This window comes from Corvus cornix, chromosome 8 (genome assembly GCF_000738735.6).
Source record: "Corvus cornix cornix isolate S_Up_H32 chromosome 8, ASM73873v5, whole genome shotgun sequence".
NCBI classification, from domain to species: Eukaryota; Metazoa; Chordata; class Aves; order Passeriformes; family Corvidae; genus Corvus; species Corvus cornix.
The window spans coordinates 710,391-734,092 of NC_046338.1; the positions used below are offsets into that span (position 1 = coordinate 710,391).

Below are 23,702 nucleotides of genomic sequence, written 5' to 3' on the forward strand. Positions count from 1 at the left end.
TGAATATGTCAGTTTTAAAGAAATTCAAATAAAGGCCTGTTGAGTTTTGAGTGGAAAAAAATATATTGGCTTCCTTCCAGGCTCCCCATCTCATTCCAGGCAACACTTCTTCTTTTTTTGTCTTTTCCCCGTCTGAATTTCGCACCAAATGGAAATTTCAGTTCCATGCCAGCTGCATTTAGAGTATCTGTGCAACATGGACATTTTGATGGAGTTGCCAACAACATTTCCAGCCAGGGATGGAAAACAACATCCCAGGATGACACAGGATCAGCCATGTCCGTGCTCTGAACCTGATGTTTAAAAGCTGCATCGCTGCATCTTTTCCTTTCCCTCACTACAAACAGGTGCAAGGCCCAGTCTACTGAGGTGATTTTCAAGCTGGTTTTGGTCCTTCTTTAAGCTTTCCAGATGAGCTCTTAACATGTCACCAGGCAACCCATGAAAGGCTGAATGTCGGTTTTTCCAGGAATCTCTCTGGGTTAAAGAAAACAGCACCAAAATTTGTGGGTAAAAACGTGATGGTCAAGCCAGGCCCGCGTCCTTCCAAGAGCGGGGTTGTAAGAGGTTTGAGCAGCAGCTCTGAACAATTAAGTAAATATTCCTTTGTCACTGGGTGTCATTGCTCTCTGGAGCAGCCCTGCCTTGGTTTTAGCTGGGTTTGTGCAGGACTCTGCAGCTGTTTGAGACAGAGCTCCGTCGGAACAGGAGCTGCTTGTGACGGCGCAAACGCCCCAACGAGGGCGGTGCAGGAGTCCCTGAGGAGACTCAGACAGGTCTGGAGTGTGAGCAGACTGAGGCCAGTGGCTGGAGGAGCTGGGAGTGAGGAACCAAACAGGGGTGGTGTGCAGAGAGCTGAGGCAGAGCTCGGCCCAGGCCCTGCACTCGGTGTTCCACACTCAGTGTCCCACACTCGGTGTCCCACACTCGGTGTTTCACACTCGGTGTTCCACACTCAGTGTCCCACACTCGGTGTTCCACACTCGGTGTTTCACACTCAGTGTTTCACACTCGGTGTTTCACACTCAGTGTTTCACACTCGGTGTCCCACACTCAGTGTCCCACACTCGGTGTTCCACACTCGGTGTTTCACACTCGGTGTCCCACACTCGGTGTCCCACACTCAGTGTCCCACACTCGGTGTTTCACACTCGGTGTCCCACACTCGGTGTCCCACATTCAGTGTCCCACACTCGGTGTTCCACACTCGGTGTTCCACACTCGGTGTCCCACACTCGGTGTTTCACACTCGGTGTCCCACACTCGGTGTCCCACACTCGGTGTTTCACACTCGGTGTCCCACACTCGGTGTCCCACACTCGGTGTTTCACACTCGGTGTCCCACACTCGGTGTCCCACACTCGGTGTTTCACACTCGGTGTCCCACACTCAGTGTCCCACACTCGGTGTTCCACACTCGGTGTTTCACACTCGGTGTTTCACACTCGGTGTTCCACACTCAGTGTCCCACACTCGGTGTTTCACACTCGGTGTCCCACACTCGGTGTCCCACACTCAGTGTCCCACACTCGGTGTTCCACACTCGGTGTTCCACACTCGGTGTCCCACACTCAGTGTCCCACACTCGGTGTTTCACACTCGGTGTCCCACACTCGGTGTCCCACACTCAGTGTCCCACACTCGGTGTTCCACACTCGGTGTTCCACACTCGGTGTCCCACACTCGGGCACTGCGCGGGGTCCTGCTGCTGCCCGACCATCGCTGCCCGCCGGGCCTGGCTGCACGGGCACCTGAGCATCAACAGAGAGAAGGGAGCTGCTTCAGAGGGGGGTGGCAGAAGCAGAGGTTTGCACCTCTGAGCAGAGAGCGTCCACTCAAACCTCAGCTGTTCAGGACACGCTGTGCAGGTGGAAGGAAACACATGAGGAGCTCAGGCCCGGTTACCACTTGCTGCTCCATTGATCCAGCAGGGTTAACAAGCACAATTCACTTCAGTTGGTCTCGTGCTCTGGCACCTGTTCCTGTTCAGGATTTTCAGGAAGTCCAGGTTTTAACTGAGCCTCTGAATCCACAGAACAGTGTGGAGCCATCTGATTAAAATTTTAAAGACGCTTTTCATTAAGATGGAAGTTGTGCAAAATATTTTCCCATTTTCAGCTGCTGAGTCAGATATTTCCATAAGAAAAAGCTGCTGGCATGAGGCAGCGGAAGATTAACTCAGTGGATGAGTGGCAGCCTGCTCCCTCCCACCCACCCACTCCACATCAAACCAAGCCATGGAGGTGACGCTGGGTGACACTGGGACATTCAGCGGCGCCTGCCACTGCAAACACCGGGGTGAAATGATTGACCTTGGCATCTTTTGTCCTCCTCATTTTCGAGGTACATGACTCAGCTTTGCATCTGTCTCTCAATCATCTCCCACAATGGCAATGCTGCATCTCTGTGCAAAAGAGAAGTGATAGGACTCGCCCTTGCTCTGTCCCTGATTGCTCTGGAATGATTGTCTCCCATTCAGCCTCCCTGCTCAACCTCCCGCTGCACAAAACCACCCAGAATGAGCTTTCTGCCAAAGCCAGGCAATTCAGAGAACAACTGGGTTTGGAAAGCTCCAGAGGGTGTTCGCTGGAACAAACGGGGTGCGGATTTTCGAATAGGAAAACAGGGAGTCATTTGAATAATCCGCAGGAAATTGTCAAAGCAAAGAACTCTGGTTAGAGAGACACTGCAGGAATAAGCAATGCCTGCCTTGCTGTGAGTAAGGATTCCAAACCTGCAGCCTGCTGTGCCCTTCCCTCCCACGTTGCACAGTCCCATTTAGTCTTTAATTTTCCCAGAATCACACAATGTCCTGAGCTGGAAGGGACCCACAAGCACCAAGTCCAACTCCTAGCAGAAGGAAACGCGTTTTTGTAAAAAGAGGTGAAATCCCACCCTGTTCAATGCAGATTATCACTGTGCAATTCCAATCAGGTTTTGGAGAAACCTGAAGGATTTTAGTACTTAGGGGTTATACAAGGTACAAACTAGGGAAAAAAAAGATTGGTTTTGAGGCAAAATGTGTCTTTCTGCACGTATCTCCAAGGCTGTCAGAGTCGGTTTTAAGGCATACATCTTTGGCTTTCCAGAAGCACCAAAATACTGTACTAATTGATAGAGATTTTCAAAGGCATGACTCTTAACAGAACCTGCCTGCTGAACCTCCCAGTCAGCTTTGAAAAATATCAGCTATTGGGGTTTTTCTCTCTCTTCTGTGTAATAACATATGCAAAGCTAAGCCATAATGTCTCCAAAATCCTCAGGATGAAGCTGAAAAGCGAGTGGGGAAGGCTGGGGCACGAAAAGTCTCCTGATGCAAAATCCTCCACCAGCAGGAAAAGCTGCAGAGGAGAAGCAGCAGCAGGCAGGAAGGGTGAGGGGCTCTGGAAAGGGACCCCCAGCAGAAATCCAACCCCAAATGGCTCTGGAAGTGGGGGGTTCATTCCCTCTCACCCACAGGCAGCTGCAAAAGCTCAGAGTCCTCCTGATGGCAAATCAGCTCCTGCTGCAATCCCAAATAATTCATCCTAGGGAACAGTGATTAAAGATAAATGGAACCACAGAATCATGGAATGGTTTGGGTTGGAAGGGACCTTAAATCCCACCGAGTGCCACCCCTGCCATGGCAGGGACACCTCCCACTGTCCCAGGCTGCTCCCAGCCCCAATGTCCAGCCTGGCCTTGGGCACTGCCAGGGATCCAGGGGCAGCCCCAGCTGCTCTGGGCACCCTGTGCCAGGGCCTGCCCGTTCTAACGGAGTATCCCGGTTAAAAGGGGGAAATCTGAAAGTACTTCAGGAAAAAGAAAATCTGCACGTTCATGAAAAGGGACAAATACCTAAATACACACATATTCTGTAGGTTTTGTGGTTGGACTTACGTGGTGTTTGCTAAGTTCCCTGGGCTCACAAATGGTAGCCCCCAGGACCGGAGCAGCAGCTTTGGAGCAGCAGCTGAGGCCCTGCAGAGCAAGAGCCCTGTGCCTTGGGAGATTGGACCTTGTTGCAGACAGAGGAGGATGTGTATGAAATCCATGAAATCCGTGTATGAAATCCACGTTTGCCTCAGTGTTGTATAACATGCATTTAAGTGCTGTTTAAATTTATTGGAATGAGGATCCATAGGCATGGAGGGGAGAGTAAGAGCTACACAGTTACAAAGACAATTAAAATGAAGCACGGCTTCTGGAATAGGCCAAAGACACAGTTTGTAAGCCTCACTTTCTCTTGGAATCGGCATCCTGTGCTTGTGGGTAGCTGTAGGCAAGGAAAAGGCACTTGTGCAGCTGAGTAAGAACAGCTGCAGGTGGCATTTGCACATGGAAAAGGAAAAGGAAGGTGTTGGAAGGGAAAACAATCTGTGCCTGGTGCTGCAGGGAGGAGGGGCCGGTGCACCCCGAAGTTCAGCACATGGGAATGACCAAACAGCTCCAGTGCTTTTATAAAAACCTGCGGCAAGGAGTGGCCAGAGCAGCAGCCGGCACGAGGAGCCTCAGCCAGGACCCCTCAGCAGGGTCAGGGATGGGAGATGGATCCCTCAGCAGGGTCAGGGATGGGAGATGGATCCCTCAGTGGGGTCAGAGATGGGAGATGGATCCCTCAGTGGGGTCAGTGACACAGGAGATGGATCCCTCAGCGGGGTCAGGGATGGGAGATGGATCCCTCAGCGGGGTCAGTGACACAGGAGATGGATCCCTCAGCGGGGTCAGGGATGGGAGATGGATCCCTCAGCGGGGTCAGTGACACAGGAGATGGATCCCTTCCCTGGAGCCACCCCCGGGCAGCCCCAGCACCCAGCTGCAGGTGACAAACGGTGTGCTCAGAGTGAGAAATCATCTCACTGCAATGTCCAGGCATTAAATCCCGTCTGAGCCAGACGAGGCAGCTCCCGGGGCTCCGTCCGGAGGAGGAGCCCGGCTCTGCGGGGCATCCATGGCTCCCAGCCCCCGCACCTGGACACTCCCCTGCTCCCGATGTGTGGAGAGCCCGGTGCTGGCTGCGGCAGAGTCTGGCTCGGGGAAGATCTCAATCAAGTTGAAAAGTTGTAACAATTTTACTCGGGCAGTGTTTGAACACTCTCGAGTTCCATGAATAGTTAATGTCACGTCAAGTGCTGGAGACAAACGCTCTTGGATCTGAAGAGCAAATAGCTCAGCCAGTGATGAGTTATGTTTGTTCCCTGCATACACAGCCCCGTGGAAATTGCAATCATCCCTCATGAACGGGCTCAGCGCTTTTTACTGCATGGAAGGAAGGGTGGCCACTGCCTGCTGACTGTGGGAAAGGAGAATTGCCAGGGTAACCTGCTTTGTTCTGCTGCTGCTGAGCGCATCAGGCGCTGTAGTGCTGCAGAGAGGGCGGCTGGTTCAGGTGCCAGCGAGCCTGGATCCCCTTACGGGGGTGACTTTTCCTGTGTCCTTCAATTCAAGCCGTACCCCGTTACAAAGGACAGGAGTGAGCAGTGCTGGTGTACAGGGCAGACCTGGGGGATGACACAGCTCACAGAATCCCGGGATCACTGAGCTTGGAAAAGCCCCCCAGATCCAATCCCTGATGGATCCCCCCCTTGTCCCCAGCCCAGAGCCCTGAGTGCCACCTCCGGCCCTTCCTTGGGCACCTCCAGGGATGGGCACTCCAAACCTCCCTGGGCAGCCCCTGCCAAGGCCTGGCCACCCTTTCCATGCAGAAATTCCTGCTGATGTCCACCCTGAGCCTCCCCTGGCCCAGCCTGAGGCTGTTGTGATTCAAGGTGCCACTGTAACTTCTGGAATTAGCAAACAGTTGGACTTTGTTATTTACTTCATCCAGCACCTTCTTCTAATCAAAACATTATTGATGATTAATTCCTTGGCTACTGGTGCAGTTCGGGAATAAATTTCCACGGATTATGGGGGTTTTAATATTCCTATAAAAAGAGAGGAATACATGTACTATGCAGAAATATGACCAAGAGGAACCTTCCAGAAACGCTTAAGAAAGTCAACAGAAAAGCTGAATAAACCCCACATCTTAGAAATCATCTGCCAACCACCTCAGTGGAAGATTTGCTTAAAGGCTACCAGCACTTCCAGCCAAAAACTTACTTCCTCATACACCAAAAAAAGGCAAGAAATCATGTTCCAGCCTGCTTAATTCCACATCCTTTGTCAAGAGCACAAGAATGATGTGGAAACCGTGCAGAAACTGGAAAGTTCAGTGGAAAAAATTATCATTCACGCTCCTGTATGACATTGCCTCAACACAGCAGAACCAACAAAGTCTTCCTGATATATGAGAACTATCAAAGGTTGCCACTGAACACGGAGATTTAATGTGCTGCTTAATTCAAGAGCTTATTTACAATGTCACACGTCACTTGGAGAAAAATGGCTCTGACAACCAATCATTTAAAATATAGGAAGAATGTTTAACAAAAGGTCAGAAGTACAAATATTTTACATATTAACTACTAATAAATTCATTTCCTCTCAAAGTTAGGAGGATCAGCAAATGTCTCCAAAGCCATTTGCAATATTTCAGCACAAGACCCAACCTCTAATTACCAATGTAAGTTGTAAATAATTGTCAAGTATGCAGATGAGCCAAAAATTCTCTCAAATTAAAGTAATTAGCTCCCAAGTCAAATTTTTCTGTCACATTAAAATGCTTTTCCTTGTCTCCAATGTGACACTTACAAATGAGAGCCACATTGTCAGGGAAGCAGTTATTGTAGGCTGCCAGAACTGTCTGCACAAGGAGCCGAGAGCTCTTCACGCTCACCTGAGCTTCCCAGCAGTCCATGTTTTCACTCCATAGTTGTGCTGCTCATCCCACGTGTGAGTGGGGAATTTATCCACCTGGAACCCTGGCAGGTGACTCCGAAGTTTCCCCATCCCTTGGTGTGGGAATATCCCCCATGGAGAGCCTCAGTCCTCGGCTCTTCCTGGTTCTCCTTCCCTCAAGAACCTTTCCAGACCTGCTGGTCTGGGGTACAGAGGAGAACTGTGCCACACCCTGCAACACAGGGATGGGGGAACAGGGATGGGAATGAGTGGTTTGCTTCTCCCAGTGCTTTCTCTGGCACTTTCATGGTTTATTCTCAATGTCCCCTTAACCAAAGCTGTGTTTGCCACATCCAGTGGAAGATCCTGAGCCATTCTCCTGTTTAATTTTGGGCTTCCAGGCAGGACCCAGCATCAGGCTTGGTCTCTATTTAACTTCAGGCTAAACAAGGTTGGGTTTGCTGTTTGCTGCAGATGAACCCAAAATCAGGGCAGATGTGGGAGAGGAGCGAGTCCCAGCCTTGAACACGTCCCATCCCAAAGCAGTTGTGTGAGCAGAAGACTGCACAGTGCCCTGAAACAATGCATTATTTACCTGTTCCTTTCCAGTGATCCCTTCCAGTGGCTGTTCCCCTCTACCTCAACAGTTGTTGCTATTCCACTTCTTCCAGACAAGACAACAGGGTTTGGACTCAGAAACCCAAGCTGGATTCGTGCTTTCCTTTGCCCTGACTGTGCCAAGAGCAGTAAATCTGGAGGATTCTCACGGGGGGAGGGACAGGCTGAACCTTACTCAGGCATCTGAGTAAGGTTGGAAAAGCTTCCCCCGGAGGGCGCCGGGCACTGCCCAGGCTCCCCAGGGAATGGGCACAGCTCCCAGGCTGCCGGAGCTCCAGGAGCGTTTGGACAGTCCTAGAAGGCCCAGGGGCCATGATTTGGGACTGTGGGTGACAGGGTCTGCTCCTGCTGCCTAGAGCCATCAATTCCCTGCTCCTTGGCTGATTTCTGCCATCTCCTGTGCTGGAGGGGATGAGGTGGTGATCCCATTACGCACGGGTTCATCCCAGGACTAGGGCTCGTATCTCCTCTGTCTGTTCAAAGTCAGCTCATTCCTCAAGGCTGCTCCCATCCATCGCTCCAGAGCTCCTCAGAGATGTTTCATTTTTCCAACACGACTGCTCTCCTCAGCCACACAAAGAAATGGGACACGACTCGAGTATAAAGGATGATATATAAAGCCAAATTTTATTCTGTTCCCTCACAGTAATTTTCCTCACAAATGCTTCTCGGGATTGTGAAATATTCCTTGCAGCAGAGTCCGAGTCCATCAGGGCTGTACTATTTCATCCTGTTAAACTCGGAGCTCTCCGTGCTCAGCGCCCACTTCATTCATCCCAACAAGGCATTCGAGGGATTCTTTTCCCTTGCAGTATTTCAGGGAAGGTGTTTCTGTTTCATAGCATCAGGTTTATCTCTGTCTAAATGAAATTCCATTGAAGACACACCTGAGCAATGAGAGAGGGTTGAAAATGGGGGATGTTTTTGGAGCTGTCACCAAAGCTTGTCCTGCACTGTTGGAGCAGCACCATTGCTCTGATTCTGGGATACGCAGGGCCATTCACAGGATCCTGGAATGGTTGGGGATGGGAGGGACCATAGAGATCAACCAGTGCCACCCCTGCCATGGCAGGGACACCTCCCACTGTCCCAGGCTGCTCCAAGCCCCAATGTCCAGCCTGGCCTTGGGCACTGCCAGGGATCCAGGGGCAGCCCCAGCTGCTCTGGGCACCCTGGGCCAGGGCCTGCCCACCCTCCCAGGGAACAATTCCTGCCCAATCTCCCATCCAGCCCTGCCCTCTGGCAGTGGGAAGCCATTCCCTGTGTCCTGTCCCTCCATGCCTTGTCCCCAGTCCCTCTGCAGCTCTCCTGGAGCCTCTTCAGGCCCTGCCAGGGGCTCCGAGCTCTCCCTGGAGCCTTTTCTTCTCCATGACTGAGCAGGAACCACAGTGAGATCCCACAGAGGGACTGGGAACTGCGGGGATTTTCAGGTACCACTGAGTGCTTTTGAGCAGCTGCTGACTTGGGAAATGCTTTGTTCCAGAGGGTTGTTTGAGAACAGGAATTAAGACCCTTAACCCCCTTTTGCCCCCAGAGCCTCAGTCCCAGCCCTGCTGCCCCCCGTGCCCGGGGCTGTCCAGCGCTCCTTGAACAGCTCTGCTTGGAGCCACTGCACAGTGGGGCTGGCAGCCCCACCACCCGCACAAGCAGAAATGATCTGACTTTAAAATCTCCACTGCTGGGTGTATTTTTAGCAGTTTGAAATGAGCCTGTTGCTGTTTACAGTACTTAGCATGAGTTATTTGTCAGGGAACGGGAAAGGTGACCCCGACTGCTGTGGAGGGCAGGGAGGGAAACGCATATCTTCTTCTGCCTCCTTGGCCCAGGGTTCCCAGAGCCAGGGAACCCAAATTCCCCGGCAAAGATCCCCACAAGTATGAATTACACAGCTGGTGGCCATGGTTACCGTGTGTTCATTGCTTGACTCTTTTTTTCAACCTGTAAGTATCACATTTTATATTTTACCTCAGTCAAAATCAGCATCAAGATCAGGTTTGAATTAGACACAGGGCATGTCCCAACTGGGGTCTTCGTGACTGAAACAAGAAATGCTTCTGCCTCATTTTCTGTGCATACACAAACACACACTGGGGTAATATTTCACTTTAAGACATTGCTGGTGGCACGGCTCAAGTGTTTAAAATACTCGGCTTTCAGATTTCAGCACAACAAACAGTTGATTTTTTCTCCTGCAGTTCTAGCAATCATCTTTGAGTCCCTGTTTTTCCATTTTAAGACTGAGAAAATGCTATTTTATTCATTTAAATTTGAAATAAGGACAAATCAGCATTTCATTTTCTAGTTCCTGCCCTGCCAGCAGCCCTGTGTGTGAGTGCTGATGGACAGGGCCTGATAACACCCCTCTCTTATCAACCCCATCACTCTTCTGGGGCAGAAATCTTTCTGCCAACACTCCCATCTCAGAGGATGATAAAGCCCCTCTGTTAAGCACCTGGCACTTTCCAGCTTTATCCTCCACAGCCCTGGCTTATCCACCGGGCAGAGTCAGCTCTTGGACAACTTCTGCAATGTTCCCTGTGTCCTTTCTCAAGGATTTTCAGAGAGATTTGTCTCAGTAGTGCTGAGCTCTTCTTGACAGAAAATACACCAAAGCAAGATCCTGCCCCAGACTGCAGCCCCAGGACCCAGGGAGTGGCTGCCCAGACATGGACTGAGCCAAATCTGCTGTGCCCTGAGCTGGAATATCTCATGTAGGTGATGCTGTGGGATGGGGAGTCCCATAGGACATTCCTCCCTTGTTCCTGCCAGAATCCTTGTCCCTACAGCTTCCCCCCCTGCCCTGGGCAGCTGTGCCAGGGCTGGACAGCCCTTTCCAGCCAGGCTGAGCCCCTTCCCAGCTCCCTCAGCCTCTCCTGGGGCTCCAGCCCCTTCCCAGCTCCCTCAGCCTCTCCTGGGGCTCCAGCCCCTTCCCAGCTCCGTTCCCTGCCCTGGACATGCTCCAGTCCCTCCATATCCTTCTTGTCCTGAGGGGCCCAGCACTGACCCCAGCACTGGAGGCGTCCCAGCAGTGCCAGCACAGGAGGGACTTTTTAAACCACACCAGGGACAGAGGAACACCAGGCTGGAGAGGACCTTCTGAGTGCCCACGTGCAGCTCTCAGCTCCCAGGGCCACTGTCCAAAGGCATTTCCACATTACTGAAATTCCCAGCAATTTCCAAGTGTTATTATGGTGGCCAAAGCTCTGTTTAATCACAGCCTCCATCTGGCACACACTTCAAAAGGGCCTCCTCCTTCAGACGGATCTATTTAACTTCACTCCTGAATTTTCCATCACAGTGCATTTCCTGTCTCGGGCACTCAGCCTTGAGGATGATTGCATTTGCATAAGACTAAACAAATCCGCCTGTCTTCGATGATTCATTTTCAGACAAGATTTTAGGGTTTTGTTCTCCCAAGGTCAAGCTTTCCCCAGTCCTTCCTGCCTCCAGGCACAGCGGGAGGTTTCTCCCTGCTCCTGCCAAGCTTCCCTCTGGCCAAAGGCTCCGGAGCTGGTTGTGGAGCTCTCCAGGCATTCTCTCCCCATCACCACTGCTGCTCCCTAAGAGAGTCTTTTATAGACTGTCGACCTTCTCCTCCACATCCATAAATCCTCCACCAGCTTCAAGTGTAACAAAATGTAGAGATGTTATCCCTAGGCCTCTCTGAGCCTTCTGAGGCCCATTATCTCCCCATCTTTTCTTTTAAAAGAACGTTATTTGACAGCCCAGCCTTTTTCATCCTCTTTTTTTTTTGCCTTATTGCTTTGACCTTGAGTTAGTTTATTCCTTCCTTCTCTGTATATTTTAAATGTTGCACCAAAAAATCCAATTTATTAAGGCTTTCCTTTAGTAAATTATTAACCTGAATATAGTTAAATGAAATGCTTATTAACATCTCCCTGCATAATCCATTTAACAGAATTAGTCTTGCTTATTCAGACAACCTAAAGGGGTCTGTGCTTTTGTCTACACAACATCAGCATTAAAGCTTATAATTATTTCTGGTTGATGCAGCCCTTGGTGTTGGGAAATGCTGGTTTGTGTGTTCCAGCATAGCACTTCTCCTAATCTCTTGTATTAATTAGAGATACTGATATAATATTACTTTGTTCCTTTCTATTCAGCACCAGGAGAGATGTCTGAATATAATCCTATCTGTGCTAACGGTGTCTTAAATATTTCCGCAAGTGCTGGCTGGTGTAAAACATTAGGATTAGGTACAACAGTCTCTAAATGGGAAGAAAGGAGAGCTTACAAGAGCACGTGGGCACCCGAGGTGTGCCTGGCACTGGGTGGTGGCCGTGCTCCGACGGCAGCCACGGCCTTGGCAGGGATTTCTCCTTCCACTGAGATGATGTTTAAAGTCCCTTCCAACCTCAATTTCCAACCCCAGTCACTCTGAGTCCATGAGGCCCCAGTGGGTCCCTTCCCAGCTCCTCTGTGATGCTCCGTGTGTGTCCCATTCCTCCCTTTTCCAGAGGGATGCAGCCGCTCTGGCTCTGAGGAGAATTTGACTTACCCAGCAGCATGAAAGTAAATTATTACCCCTCCGTGGCTGCAGCTGACATTTTAAACTCATTGCGTCTTCTAAATCCTGGGTCATTTGATATTTCAGACAGCAGGCTGTTCATGGAGCTCGTTTTAATCTTTTTCTAAATGGAAATTCACTTTCTTTTAAGGCACTTCAAGGTATCACTCCCAGGGCTCTGAAGTTAATTTGCAGCACCAGATCATAAAATCATGGAATCCTTCAGGTTGGAAAAGCCCTCCCAGACCAGAGTCCGACTGTCCCCAGCACTGCCAAGGCCACCCCTGACCCATGTCCCCAAGTGCCACATCCACATGGCTTTGAAATCCTCCAGGGATGGGCACTCCAAACCTCCCTGGGCAGCCCCTGCCAAGGCCTGGCCACCCTTTCCATGCAGAAATTCCTGCTGATGTCCACTCTGAGCCTCCCCAGCCCAGCCTGAGGCCGTTCCCTCTCCTCCTGTCCCTGTTCCCTGCCAGCAGAGCCCGACCCCCCCGGCTGCCCCCTCCTGTCAGGGACTTGTGCAGAGCCACAAGGTCCCCCCTGAGCCTCCTTTGCTCCAGCCTGAGCCCCTTCCCAGCTCCCTCAGCCTCTCCTGGGGCTCCAGCCCCTTCCCAGCTCCCTCAGCCTCTCCTGGGGCTCCAGCCCCTTCCCAAGGGTCAGCACAGGAGGACCCAGACAGTCTGACCCTGGTTTCTGTCACAGAGCCACCCAGAGCTGCTGTGGAGGAGAATCCTCAGCCTGGTCAGTGCAGCTCAAGCTCTGCTCCCCTTCCCCTCTCCGGGCACCCAAAGCTCTGTCACTCTCTGTAAACTCAGCTCTGATGTCGTGCTCTGTCTGATGGTGGGGATGGAGGTTATGGAAATGCCCAGGATGGCTGCAGGTGTAATCACAGACTTAAATAATTGCAGCTTTTATTTAAAGCCTAATCACACATTCCTCCACCATTATCTCCCTGCATAAATATTAAGCCTGGGAGCTCGTGTGTGTGTGTGAAACAATGACATGGTAATATTTCAGTGGGGGAAAAAAAGCATCTGGTTTATGCTGTTCTCAAACATTTAAAGCTTTTCAGTTTTCCCTAAACTGAGGGTTTAGTCTGACATGGAGAACCATCAAAAAGTGCTTTGAAAATTACCAAGCCCAAGAACAAAGTGACCTTGCACGGCCCTGCACAGCAAATGCTCAGGAAAGCAAGGAGTGCTCAGTCCTTCCCAAAATAATTACTCGGAGTAGATCAAGGACTGAGCAGACCATGCAAAGAGTCTTTAAATTTTAAAGGTGTGTTTCTTTTTAAAGTTTACATATCAGCACAAATCTATGGAATTTTATTAATATCTAGCAACAGCATTTTGCTTGGCCAGCAAGGAACTCAGGGAGCCACAGGAAAAGTTAATCAAAATTCTGAGGGGAAAAAGAAGTCTGCAGGAGATTATTAATTTGTAAAGATTTTTAAGGGTCTAGCCCAATATTTGAAGCTGTGTGTCATCCAGTAGGCCTAGTGTGACATCATAATAGATAATTAAGCTTCTCCAGGTATGCTTCTCCTTCAGGTTTCTTTCCCATCCAATTCTCCTGCTTAGGCAGCTTTGGGAACTGTAACTCTTTTCTATTATCTCCCCAAGTCAGTGCATTCTCCCCCCATTAACTCCCCTCGTGCCTTTGTGCAGAAACAATCCAGGTATGATTTAATAAGCCTTGGAAAGACAGAGCTGGTTCATATGCAGGAAATCAGATTTACATAATTTTCCGCTCGCTTTTATAGCCACTGTAGCTCAAATTATCTTTAAGTTGGGGAAACTCTTTTCATACCATAAAATGAAATAGCACCTGTGTTATGCTTCAGCTTCCTCGCCCAGCCCTTGTAATAAATTAAAGGTTGATTTGTCATCCTGACTTAGCACAGAAAGTCCTTTTTTAATGAGAGGAGAGGAAGCGCCCTGGCCTGCAGTTAGTCACAGTCATCAGTTGCTAAACTAAGCTTCAAAACCAAGTTTAATCTTGTTTTGTTTTGGCTTTATTACCTGAACCTTTCTGCATGGGGGGAAAGCTGAGGATTTTGGGTTGTGTCACATCCTCTGTGCCAAATAGAATGTCAGAATCTAAAAATGGAGCTCCGGGGTTCTGTGCAGAAGCAAAAGGGACCTTCATGTTCCAGGATTTGGGCTGAACTTGGGACTGGGGAGGCCACACCCTGTGAAAGCAAACAGGGTTTGGTGCAGGGTGAGGGAACAGCTCCTTGTCCTTCCTCCTGCCTGTGGCTTTCCAGGACCAAACCCGTGGGTTTCATAGAATCATGGAATGGTTTGGGTTGGAAAGGACCTTAAAGCCCAACCCATTCCAGCCCCTGCCATGGCAGGGACACCTCCCACTGTCCCAGGCTGCTCCAGCCCCAATGTCCAGCCTGGCCTTGGGCACTGCCAGGGATCCAGGGGCAGCCCCAGCTGCTCTGGGCACCCTGTGCCAGGGCCTGCCCACCCTCCCAGGGAACAATTCCTTCCCAATATCCCACCTAAATCAACACTCATCCACCTTAAGGCTGCTCCCCTTGTCCTTTCAAGGACAAGGCTTCTCCCAGGTCCATTCCTGCCCCAGCCCAGTCCCAGGGATCAGCTCCTCCCTTGCTTCTCAACACTGATTTCTTGTATTTCCCCTCTCTTTGCACTTAGTGTGTATTTACCCAGGAATTCGAGAAAGACTTTGTGGTAAACAAATAAATACAATTTCTTCAAAATAAGTATTAATGTCTTTAGCTGAGCACAGTTGTCAAACTTTGGCTTCTGGAGTTAGGCAGAAAACGAGCTGTTTTCCACGAGAGCTCAATCCAGTCCGCTCTCATTGATTGCACTGCAGATCTTAATGCTCAGTAACTTAAAAACGGATCAATTATTCAGCTGGTTAAAAACGAAGCACTCCCCTTTTTGAATGCTTGCCTTAAAAACAATTCCTCTTCTTGGAGCAAGCAGGGATATTCCCTGGGCGGGGTGGCAGCAGGGCCGGGCCGCGCTCGCAGCATTTCCTCTGCTTTTCAGAGGAATTCTGCTGCTGCCCTGAGAGGCAGCTTAGAACAATTCCTGCAGACTGCGAATGTGGGGGGCTGAGAGTGGGAACTGCCACTGACCCCCTCTCCTTGTCTTTGCAGCTCCCAGCACAGCTCAGTACGGGATCACCGGGGACGCCGAGGTGCTGTTCTCCTGCTGGTCCCTGGTGTTGACGCTGTCCTCCCTCAGCAGCATATTCTACCTGAAGAACATCATTCTGCACTAAATGTAAAGACCCATAAAAGGCTTTTAAGGATTCTCTGAAAGTGCTGATGACTGGATCCAATCTGGTAGAGTTTGTTAAAAGCAGCATGGGATATAATCAGTGCTTACATGGGGATGATCGCCTTCTGTAGAATTGCTCATTATGTAAATACTTTAATTCGACTCCTTTTTTTTTGATTAGCTGCATTACCTTGTGGAGCAGTACACATTGTCCTTTTTTAAGACGTGAGAACTCTGAAATTACTTTTAGAGGATATTAATTGTGATTTCATGTTTGTAATCGACAAGTTTTCAGAAGCATTCAGTCATGGTCTGCTGAGTCGCAGACTGTAGTTTACAAAAAAAGGATATTGCAGTAAAAATGTGCTTCTTTAAGGCTGCAATACAAACATTCAGTTCCCTTCTCAACTAGCATCCTATCCACATTTACACAGAAACATTTGTTCTTTTTTGAGTTAAAAAAAAAAATCAAATAATATTGCCTTCAAAATATTTCTTCAAAATATTACACATATCTAGATTTTCTTCTAGCATGATATTCAGGTTTCAAGAATGAGCCTTGTACTATAACTGCATTGCGCAGTACTGCTTTTGTTCTCTTCCCTCTTTCCTGCCAATTCAGCATGGTTGTGCCTTCATGAAACACGACTTTCCTCTTCCTCTCCAACAAATCTGGAATGCGTTTTGGGAAATGCTGAAGCATCCTTTTGAGCATAAGGAATCTCTCGGTGAGGACAAAGGTGCTAGGGGCTCCGAGGAGAATCTCCCCCCTCCAGGGGGAGGGTTTAGGTCAAGGGTAGCACCAACTCCTTTTTGTTCCTCCCTCCACCACCACTGACAAGTAGGTGACCTCTGTAAAAACGACATTTCCCATTCCAAAACAGAACTCAAATTATTTTGTGGCATCTTTTGAATGTAGGAACGTTTCCCGTAGTCCCCCTAAAGCCAAATTCCCACCTGGCTGTCAATGTCAGGATGGTCCCTTTTGTATTACTGGCAAAGCCGATGTGAATTGGTATTTGTCTTGCACTTAATTTTGTACTGGTTTGGCTGATTTAGCAATGATAAAGGATGCTTTGGATCATGAGATACCTGCAAATCCCTGGGGTATCAGGCAGAATTTTGTATCTACACATATCCTTGTGGCAGCGAGGGTGCTCCAGTAACTACTGAGGGCATGTGGCCATCCTCAAGAGAGCCACTTCGACAGGCAGGACAGGTGGGGACCTGCTCCCCTGGGCAGGGCTGTCACCTCCCAGCCCTCACATGCCACCCCCTGCTGCTGCAGCCCTCGAGAGGACACTCCTGTCACACACTGAAGGATCAAGCTCAGAAACAGTGAATAATGGTACTTTATTCTTTAAACCCCCTGGACAGTGTTGGTGTGAAGTGTTGCTCACAGTTTACACCTGACTGAAAACTGCCACCTGTGTAACTCACTGGGGTGACCGTGGCCAGCAGCCCTGGGACACCAGGTCCCCTGGTGACCCCAAGAGCTCCTGACTTGCTCACAAACAACTATTGACAGCAGGAATAACAAAATCATTATCACAGGGTCCCAGACTGGGTTGGGTTGGGAGGGACCTCAAAGCCCATCCCATCCCACCCCACCCCTGCCATGGGCAGGGACCCTTCCACTACCCCAGGCTGTTCCAAGCCCATCCAGCCTGGCCTGGGGTGGGACAGCACCACTCTTACTGTGATCATTCCCAGGTTCCGTGTTTGAGCTCCAGTAGGTGACACAAATTTCCCAGTTCCCCATTTTTTCTCCTCACAGCAGGTTTTGGCAGTGAGCAGCACCAGGTGAGCGCTGGGAATGCTCAGCAGGCCCAAGCTCAGCACAGAGATCCCATTTCTCCAGCAAGGAGCACTCTTGGGTTTTCTGGGCTCCATCTGAACTGTCCCAGGCCAGTGTGCAGCCAGAACCCGCAGTGCCTCTGCTATCCTTGCTGAGAAGGGGCAGGAACAGAGAGATGTTGGCTCCAAAAGATGGCAATAAAACGTCCTGGGTCACTTTGCATGTGTTCAGTGACAGATTGTATTCTTTCTCTTATTATTTACAGCCGTGTGCCAAGCAGTTGCTGTTTTCAGAAATGTGGCATTTTTTAAAACCTGGAATAACATGACCAAACCCATTCTGCAAGGAAAGGGTACAACCTCAACTCAAATGAGTTTATCAGTCCTGATATCCCGATCTCTCTTGTATTGCAGCTTTAAAGTGCTCTATTTTAGAATCCATTCACTAGAAACAGTGGTGCTGCAGGAAGTCTTGTGTCAGTGCGGTTTTATGAACGAAAAAATAAGGAAATGGATGACCCAACCCACACGTGTAAAACTGGGAGAGGGTTCTATACTGTGGCTGGATCAAATCCTGCATTCCAGTGATATATTGCATTCCAGTGATTCCTGATATTCGGAACCTGATCTTTCCAGCAACAGAATAGAATGATCAGCAGCTTTATTAAATACGAAAAAAGAATATACAGTGAAGTGTTGAATGTTTGCAGTCGCACCAGGGAGAGCCACTGGGTGACACAGATGTCCAGTCCCATGTTTGATTTTCACTTTGAGGGGACATCATTATTGTCAAGTCCAAAAAGAAAAAAACCAAACCCACAAGAACAGCAGAATTCGGAGCCATGTCTGGGTGCCAGGGGTGTTTTGGTGAGGCAGGAGTGTGCTGGGAGCTCAGCAGGGCTGGGTGTGTGTGAGGGGCAGCGAGAGGCTGCCGGCGCCAGGGGCTGCTCTGGGCTCTGCAGCCTGGATTTGGGCAGGACGGGGGCTGCAGGCAGAGAGGGTCACATGAAGACACCTGGCTCTGGTGAACGTGCTCCGTGCACTGAGCTGGGGTGGGACAGGCCGGGTGGGATCTGTGCTCCCAAAACGGGCAGCAGAGTGACCACAGCCACGTCCCAGGGACTGTGGGGTGGGAGGGTGTTTGGGGCTGGGAGGGACCGCCTGGTTCCGACGCTGTCATTTGTGGGCTGCACTTTGGGCAGCTGTTTGAAGGTTTGCTCTGCGCTTCCTCAGAGTTCAGACCCACCCTGTTCATGTCTGCCGGGCCAATCTGACTCTACTGATTCCCACCTTTCCCACATGAAAATAAAGGCTTAGCTGAGTATTTCCATCAGGGTTGTTGTCACGTTGGAACCCCCCAGTCTGGAAGGTCCTCCTTGTGCAGTAACTCAGGGCTGTGTCCCCACACGGAGCGGTGACACTGCTGTCACACAACTGCTGGCCCTGGAACTGTGCTGATACTCAGCTGAGGGATGTCTCACAACTTGGGAACAAATGCAGCTTCTCAAGGGTTTGTAGCTTGGCAGCATCCTTTGGAGCCAGACAGCTTTTTTTAGCTTTTCAATAGGTTTTTTTTAGAGTCGATGCTGTTTTTAAGATCCAGGAGTGTTAAACCCATCACAGTGACAGCTGCTTTTTTTGCACATTTTCTGAGCAAGTGTTCGAGATAGACAATGGCAAATGTTCTGCTACCAAAACCTCCACTGAGTCCACAGAACTGTGTTTTGAAGAATGTGTATACCAAAATATGTATTTACATGGATAAATATGCCTTAAAGACTAAATATGCATTTACTTCTAAGGCTGGATCCGCCTCGTGCCCAGTCTGGAGGTAAATAATCCATATTTCACAGCTGCCATGGAGGGGTTTGTTTCTTTGGAGAAAAAAAATGAGGGGGGAAAGCATTTCTTTAAAAAGAATCTTCAGTAATTTAAAAATCCTTGCATGAACTGCCATGTGTGAGGAGGAGAAGGGAAAGGATGAAGTTTATCCTGACACTCCAGCACGGGCAGTGCGGGCTTTGCCGTGGGGTGGCAGTGCTGTGGTGCCACCAAGAACTGCCACATCCTCTCCCATGTCCCCCTGCACACCCACATCCCTTGGAGCTGGGACAGAGTGAGGGGTCTGGGTGTTCCCCAGTTCCACAGGGCTGTGGGAGTGGAGCCACCTACCCACACCCTCCTGCCATGCTGCAGCTGGCAACACAGGATCCTTTGAAATGAGGAAATGTTGACAGAAAAAGGGAATTTAGAGAACAGGAATTAAAAATTCTCCATTCAGCCTTAGTGTTGAGAGCAGAGGAATCAGTGTTGGCATGGAAAGGAGGAAGTCCTTTGAATTTGGCCTTGCTGAGGAGGGACGTGGCGGGGCAGGGACGATGGCCAGGCTGTGTTGGGGTTGGGGTCGGTCCTTGCTTGTGTTCCCTCACTGCACTCCGAGGGCAGGGCAGGGATTTATTCTGCAGCCAGGAAAGTCCATAATCTACCTGGAAACAGCCAGGGCAAGGCAGTGCACAAAGGTCTCGGGCTGATGGGGAAGGGATTCTCAGCAAATCCTGCTCCCAGAGTTCTGTGTGAGCAAGGGCTTCACTGGGGCACCTTCAGCGCTGTTTGTTCCCAGTGCCTGATGCCTAATTCATGAGGAGCTCCAAGGTTCCTTTTTATTAGAAAACTCTCCTGTTTAAAAATGTGGAGATCAGCATATTTGCCACCTCTCATAAGCCTAGTTTTCAGTCATTCATATTTTAGGGCATATGAAGCATTCCCATCAGTCGGCAGGATGAAAATCCGCATTATGGGATGAGGGAGGAGCGGTTCCCACTCACCCCAGCTGCTCTGCCCTTGGCTGGGATGAGCTGGGAGAGGCCCTGGGGTCTCTGCCCAGGGGGCCCAGGGGTGCAGATCAGTCCCACAGTGCTGGCTCCATAACTCCCCACTGCCAGAGTTACCCCCGAGGGTTTGCTGGAATTTATTCCAACAGCCACCCTGGAGATGGGAGGAGTGTGACAGGTACCTTCTCCTTGGCTCAGAGCAGGCCTGGGTTCTCCCACAGTGGACTCTGAGCCCTCCCAAAAACAGCAGTGAAAACCAGCCCAGCTCAGAGTGATCCCACGTTCACTGCCAGTGCCCCCGCCCCTGGCACAGGGACAGCAGGGCCACCGAGGCCCAGGAGCACCAGGAGTGGCACTTCTGCAGCAGCCCGAATTTACAGACAGGGAGGGGACAGCAGAGTGCAGCTCCAGCCACAGGAATTCCCCTTATCAGCCAAGTATTGGAACACTCATTATGCCCATCCTCTTTCCCAGCTGCCAGCTAACAAACTGCCTGCATGATGATCTATATTCCAGTCGGTATCCAGAGGGGGAAATCTGTTCTCTCCTAATGCACATCCGTCCCTCTCTTCAGGGTTTCTCATCCCAAACCCAACACAGCTGGCACATGACACGCTGTGATTTCTGTGCAGTAACATGAGCTTGTCCCCTTCCCAGCCCCATTAGAGTCAGAAGCACACTCGTCCCATTAACCCCCACGACAGCCACTTAAATGTGCACCCCAAGTGAGAATAACCCTCCAAGCCAAGATGGAGCAGCAGCAGCCTCGTTTTCCAGTGGGTGGCTGAGGATGGGATGGCAGGGCCAGGCCCCCCTCCCTCTGTTTTGTAGCTTTTTAAAATACAAAACAGCCTCTCCTCTTCTGAGGGTGAGCAATCCTGGCTGTGAGGGGCAGCCTTTGAGAGGTGCCCAACATCCGTGTCGTGTCCCTTCAGGTGGGGCCGGGCAGGAGCTGCGGGGCTGGGGCTACTCCAGAGCAGCCTGATGAGCGCGGTCCTTGCAGGGACCCGGAGCTGCAGGAGGCAGCACGGTTCATTAGGCTGGGAAAGCTTTCCAGCCGTAAAGGAGCTGCTTTTCCTCTCCCGTTTAAGTGAACTGCTAAAAGCGCTGACTTGTTCTTCCACAGGGTTTCAAATTCACTGCTTTTTCATTATCCTTGACCTTTTTACATTTTTTACCATAAGGGAAAAAAAATTAACTTTGGAGTAAATTACTGTAAATCCCTCCCCAAAAGCGTTTAAAAACAGAGCCTGGGAGGCTGGGCCAGGGGAGCAGTGGCTCTCACTTGCCACTGTTTCCTGCATAAAGAGGATTTAACGTCTGTTGGCCAAAAATTACGGATCCTAAATCCCTGTGACTCATTTAGAAATGACTTTTAGCAGGACAGGTGCATGTATTCTCCCCAGTACTTTGTGTTATGAGTGGCAGAAGGACAAAGGGTGTGATGGGACAGGACACTTTGCTGTGTGCTGCTCCTGAGGCCTTGGACTCTGTGGCTTGGTCCCCATCTCTTGGTCCCTGTCTCTTCTCCCCATCTCTTGGTCTCCATCTCTTGGCCCCTTTCTCTTGGTCCTCTTCTCTCAGTTCCCATCTCTTGGTTTTCATTTCTTGATCCCCATCTCTTGGTCTCCGTCTCTCCCCAGCCCTGGAGAAGGGGCAGGCAGGGAGCAGGAGGAGGCTGCAGCCCAGGCTGAGCTCCCACCCCATTCCCTGGACCCTAAAAAAGGCATCAGACAAAGAACAACAGGGTCACTCCTTGTGCACGGAGGGCTGAGCTCCCACCTTCTTCTCCAGCTACGAGTTCAACCTAAACAAACCCAAAAGCTCCATGATGTTCTTTTGGCTCAGCCCAACTTCCCTCCCCAGGCTGGACATATCCATCCTGCCTCCCTCGGGAGTGGGCTTTGGAGTGGCTGATGTCGGGTTTGGAGTGGCTGATGGGTTGGGAATGGCTGATGTCTGGTTTGGAGTGGCTGATGTCGGGTTGGGAATGGCTGATGTCGGGCTGGGAATGGCTGATGTCGGGATGGGAATGGCTGATGTCAGGTTGGGAATGGCTGATGTCGGGCTGGGAATGGCTGATGTCGGGATGGGAATGGCTGATGTCAGGTTGGGAATGGCTGATGTCAGGTTGGGAATGGCTGATGTTGGGTTGGGAATGGCTGATGTCGGGCTGGGAATGGCTGATGTCTGGTTTGGAGTGGCTGATGTCGGGATGGGAATGGCTGATGTCAGGCTGGGAATGGCTGATGTCGGGTTGGGAATGGCTGATGTCAGGTTGGGAATGGCTGATGTCTGGTTTGGAGTGGCTGATGTCGGGATGGGAATGGCTGATGTCGGGTTGGGAATGGCTGATGTCGGGCTGGGAATGGCTGATGTCGGGTTGGGAATGGCTGATGTCGGGTTGGGAATGGCTGATGTCACACAGAGTGGAAGAGACACCTGAGCCTTCCCCATCTGCTCATTCTGTCCCGGGAGCCTTGCTGAGTGCCTCGCTCTCTGTTTCAACGCCTTAAGCACCTTTTTGCAAAGGCCACGCTGTGAGAGAGTGCATTTAAGGAATTAATTTCCTGGAGTTAATCACCCCTGGTGGCTCCTCTCCCGGCACAGCCGCTCCGGCTCCGCTCCTCGGGAAGCGTGGCGGCGGCAGCGCAGTCAAGAGGCTCCGAGAAGCGCTCCTGGCGTGGCATTTCTCCCCACAAGATTGCGGATCAGACACTTAATTCCTCAGAAAAAAAGCAGCTGAGGGCTTTGACCTTCTGTTTGAATACGGAATTAGCACTCCAGTAAAGGTTAATGAGCACAAGGGGGGAGGAGAGAATTTTTCACTGAAATGCTTCTGAGATGGGATCCAGCACGTGCAGGGCTCTGGGCAGGTCTGCTCTGGCAGCAGGAGCTGCTCCCCTCGGCCCCAGCACCACAGCCACCGGGACAGCCTCCCCAGAGAGGAGCGGGAGGGTTCCCCAGAGGACAGAGGGAACAGGGTTTCACTGCAGGTCATGGCTTTGTTCTCAGCTGAGATCCCGATGGAGAACATGGGACCTTGCTCCGAGCGTTCCAAACGTGCTCATTTTTCTGAGAACTGTGATCTGGAATCACAGCTCCTTTCTTTGCTGCCTCATCCAGCTGATGCTGGTGTAAAGGAATTCTTTTGCCGTGTGGGGGAAGCTGCCAGGATTGCTGTCAGGCTCTTCCTCTCCCGTTTGGCATCTCGGCCCCTTTCGCAAGGCTCTCCTCCAGAAGGGTTGGTTTGGCCAGTCCAGGCAAAAAACAACCCAGCCTTTCCCCCATTCCAAACCTTCCCCAATTTCTAATCCTCTCCCACCCAAAATCATGGCATCGCTGCTGTAAATGGCAGATCAGCAGGGTAAATACTGGGGTGGGGACCTCAAATGAATGCCACGAATTAGGGCTGCTCTAATTTGAGAATCACTTTATTGTGTTCATTACTTCTGTCATCAAAGGCACTTTACCTTTATTTAATGCTAACGCTTCTGGAAAAGCCTGGGAGCTCTGACAAGTGCTTTAATATTCCAACACATTACAAATAGTTCAGAAAAAAATTCTTTCCACAGGCTGAGGCAGAATAGCAAAACCAAAACAAAGCCCACCAATGCAGGTACTGCTCAGTACCAGTAGCTTTATTATGGAATTGTGGAGTGGTTTGGGCTGGAAGGGACCTTAAGGATCATCCAGTGATGATGGACAGTGCCTTTGGAAGGGTTAATAAGAATAAAGATCCTTTAGGGGAAAAAAACCCACACCATGGAGTCCTTTATATTTGCTAAATGTCGAGAGACACCAGCTGAAAACAAAGCCAGACCTTGGAGGGAGCCAGATCCATGTGCAATTATCCCCTGACCACCCAAAATATTGCTATTAAACAACTCTCAGCCCAGGTTC

At 50.4% G+C, this 23,702-nt stretch overlaps 1 protein-coding gene across 4 annotated transcripts in view; it reads left to right on the top strand.

The window, feature by feature from the left end:
* NEGR1 (neuronal growth regulator 1) overlaps positions 1-18,301 on the top strand; it is a 191,288-nt gene extending 172,987 nt beyond the window's left edge. For all 4 annotated transcript variants that reach the window (XM_019291630.3, XM_039556362.1, XM_039556365.1 and 1 more), the window contains one exon: positions 15,048-18,301. In XM_019291630.3, coding sequence (XP_019147175.1) covers positions 15,048-15,172 — 125 coding nt within the window. In that variant the 3' untranslated portion in view covers positions 15,173-18,301. The remainder of the gene's footprint in view (positions 1-15,047) is intronic.
* The last annotated feature ends 5,401 nt before the right edge of the window (positions 18,302-23,702 follow it).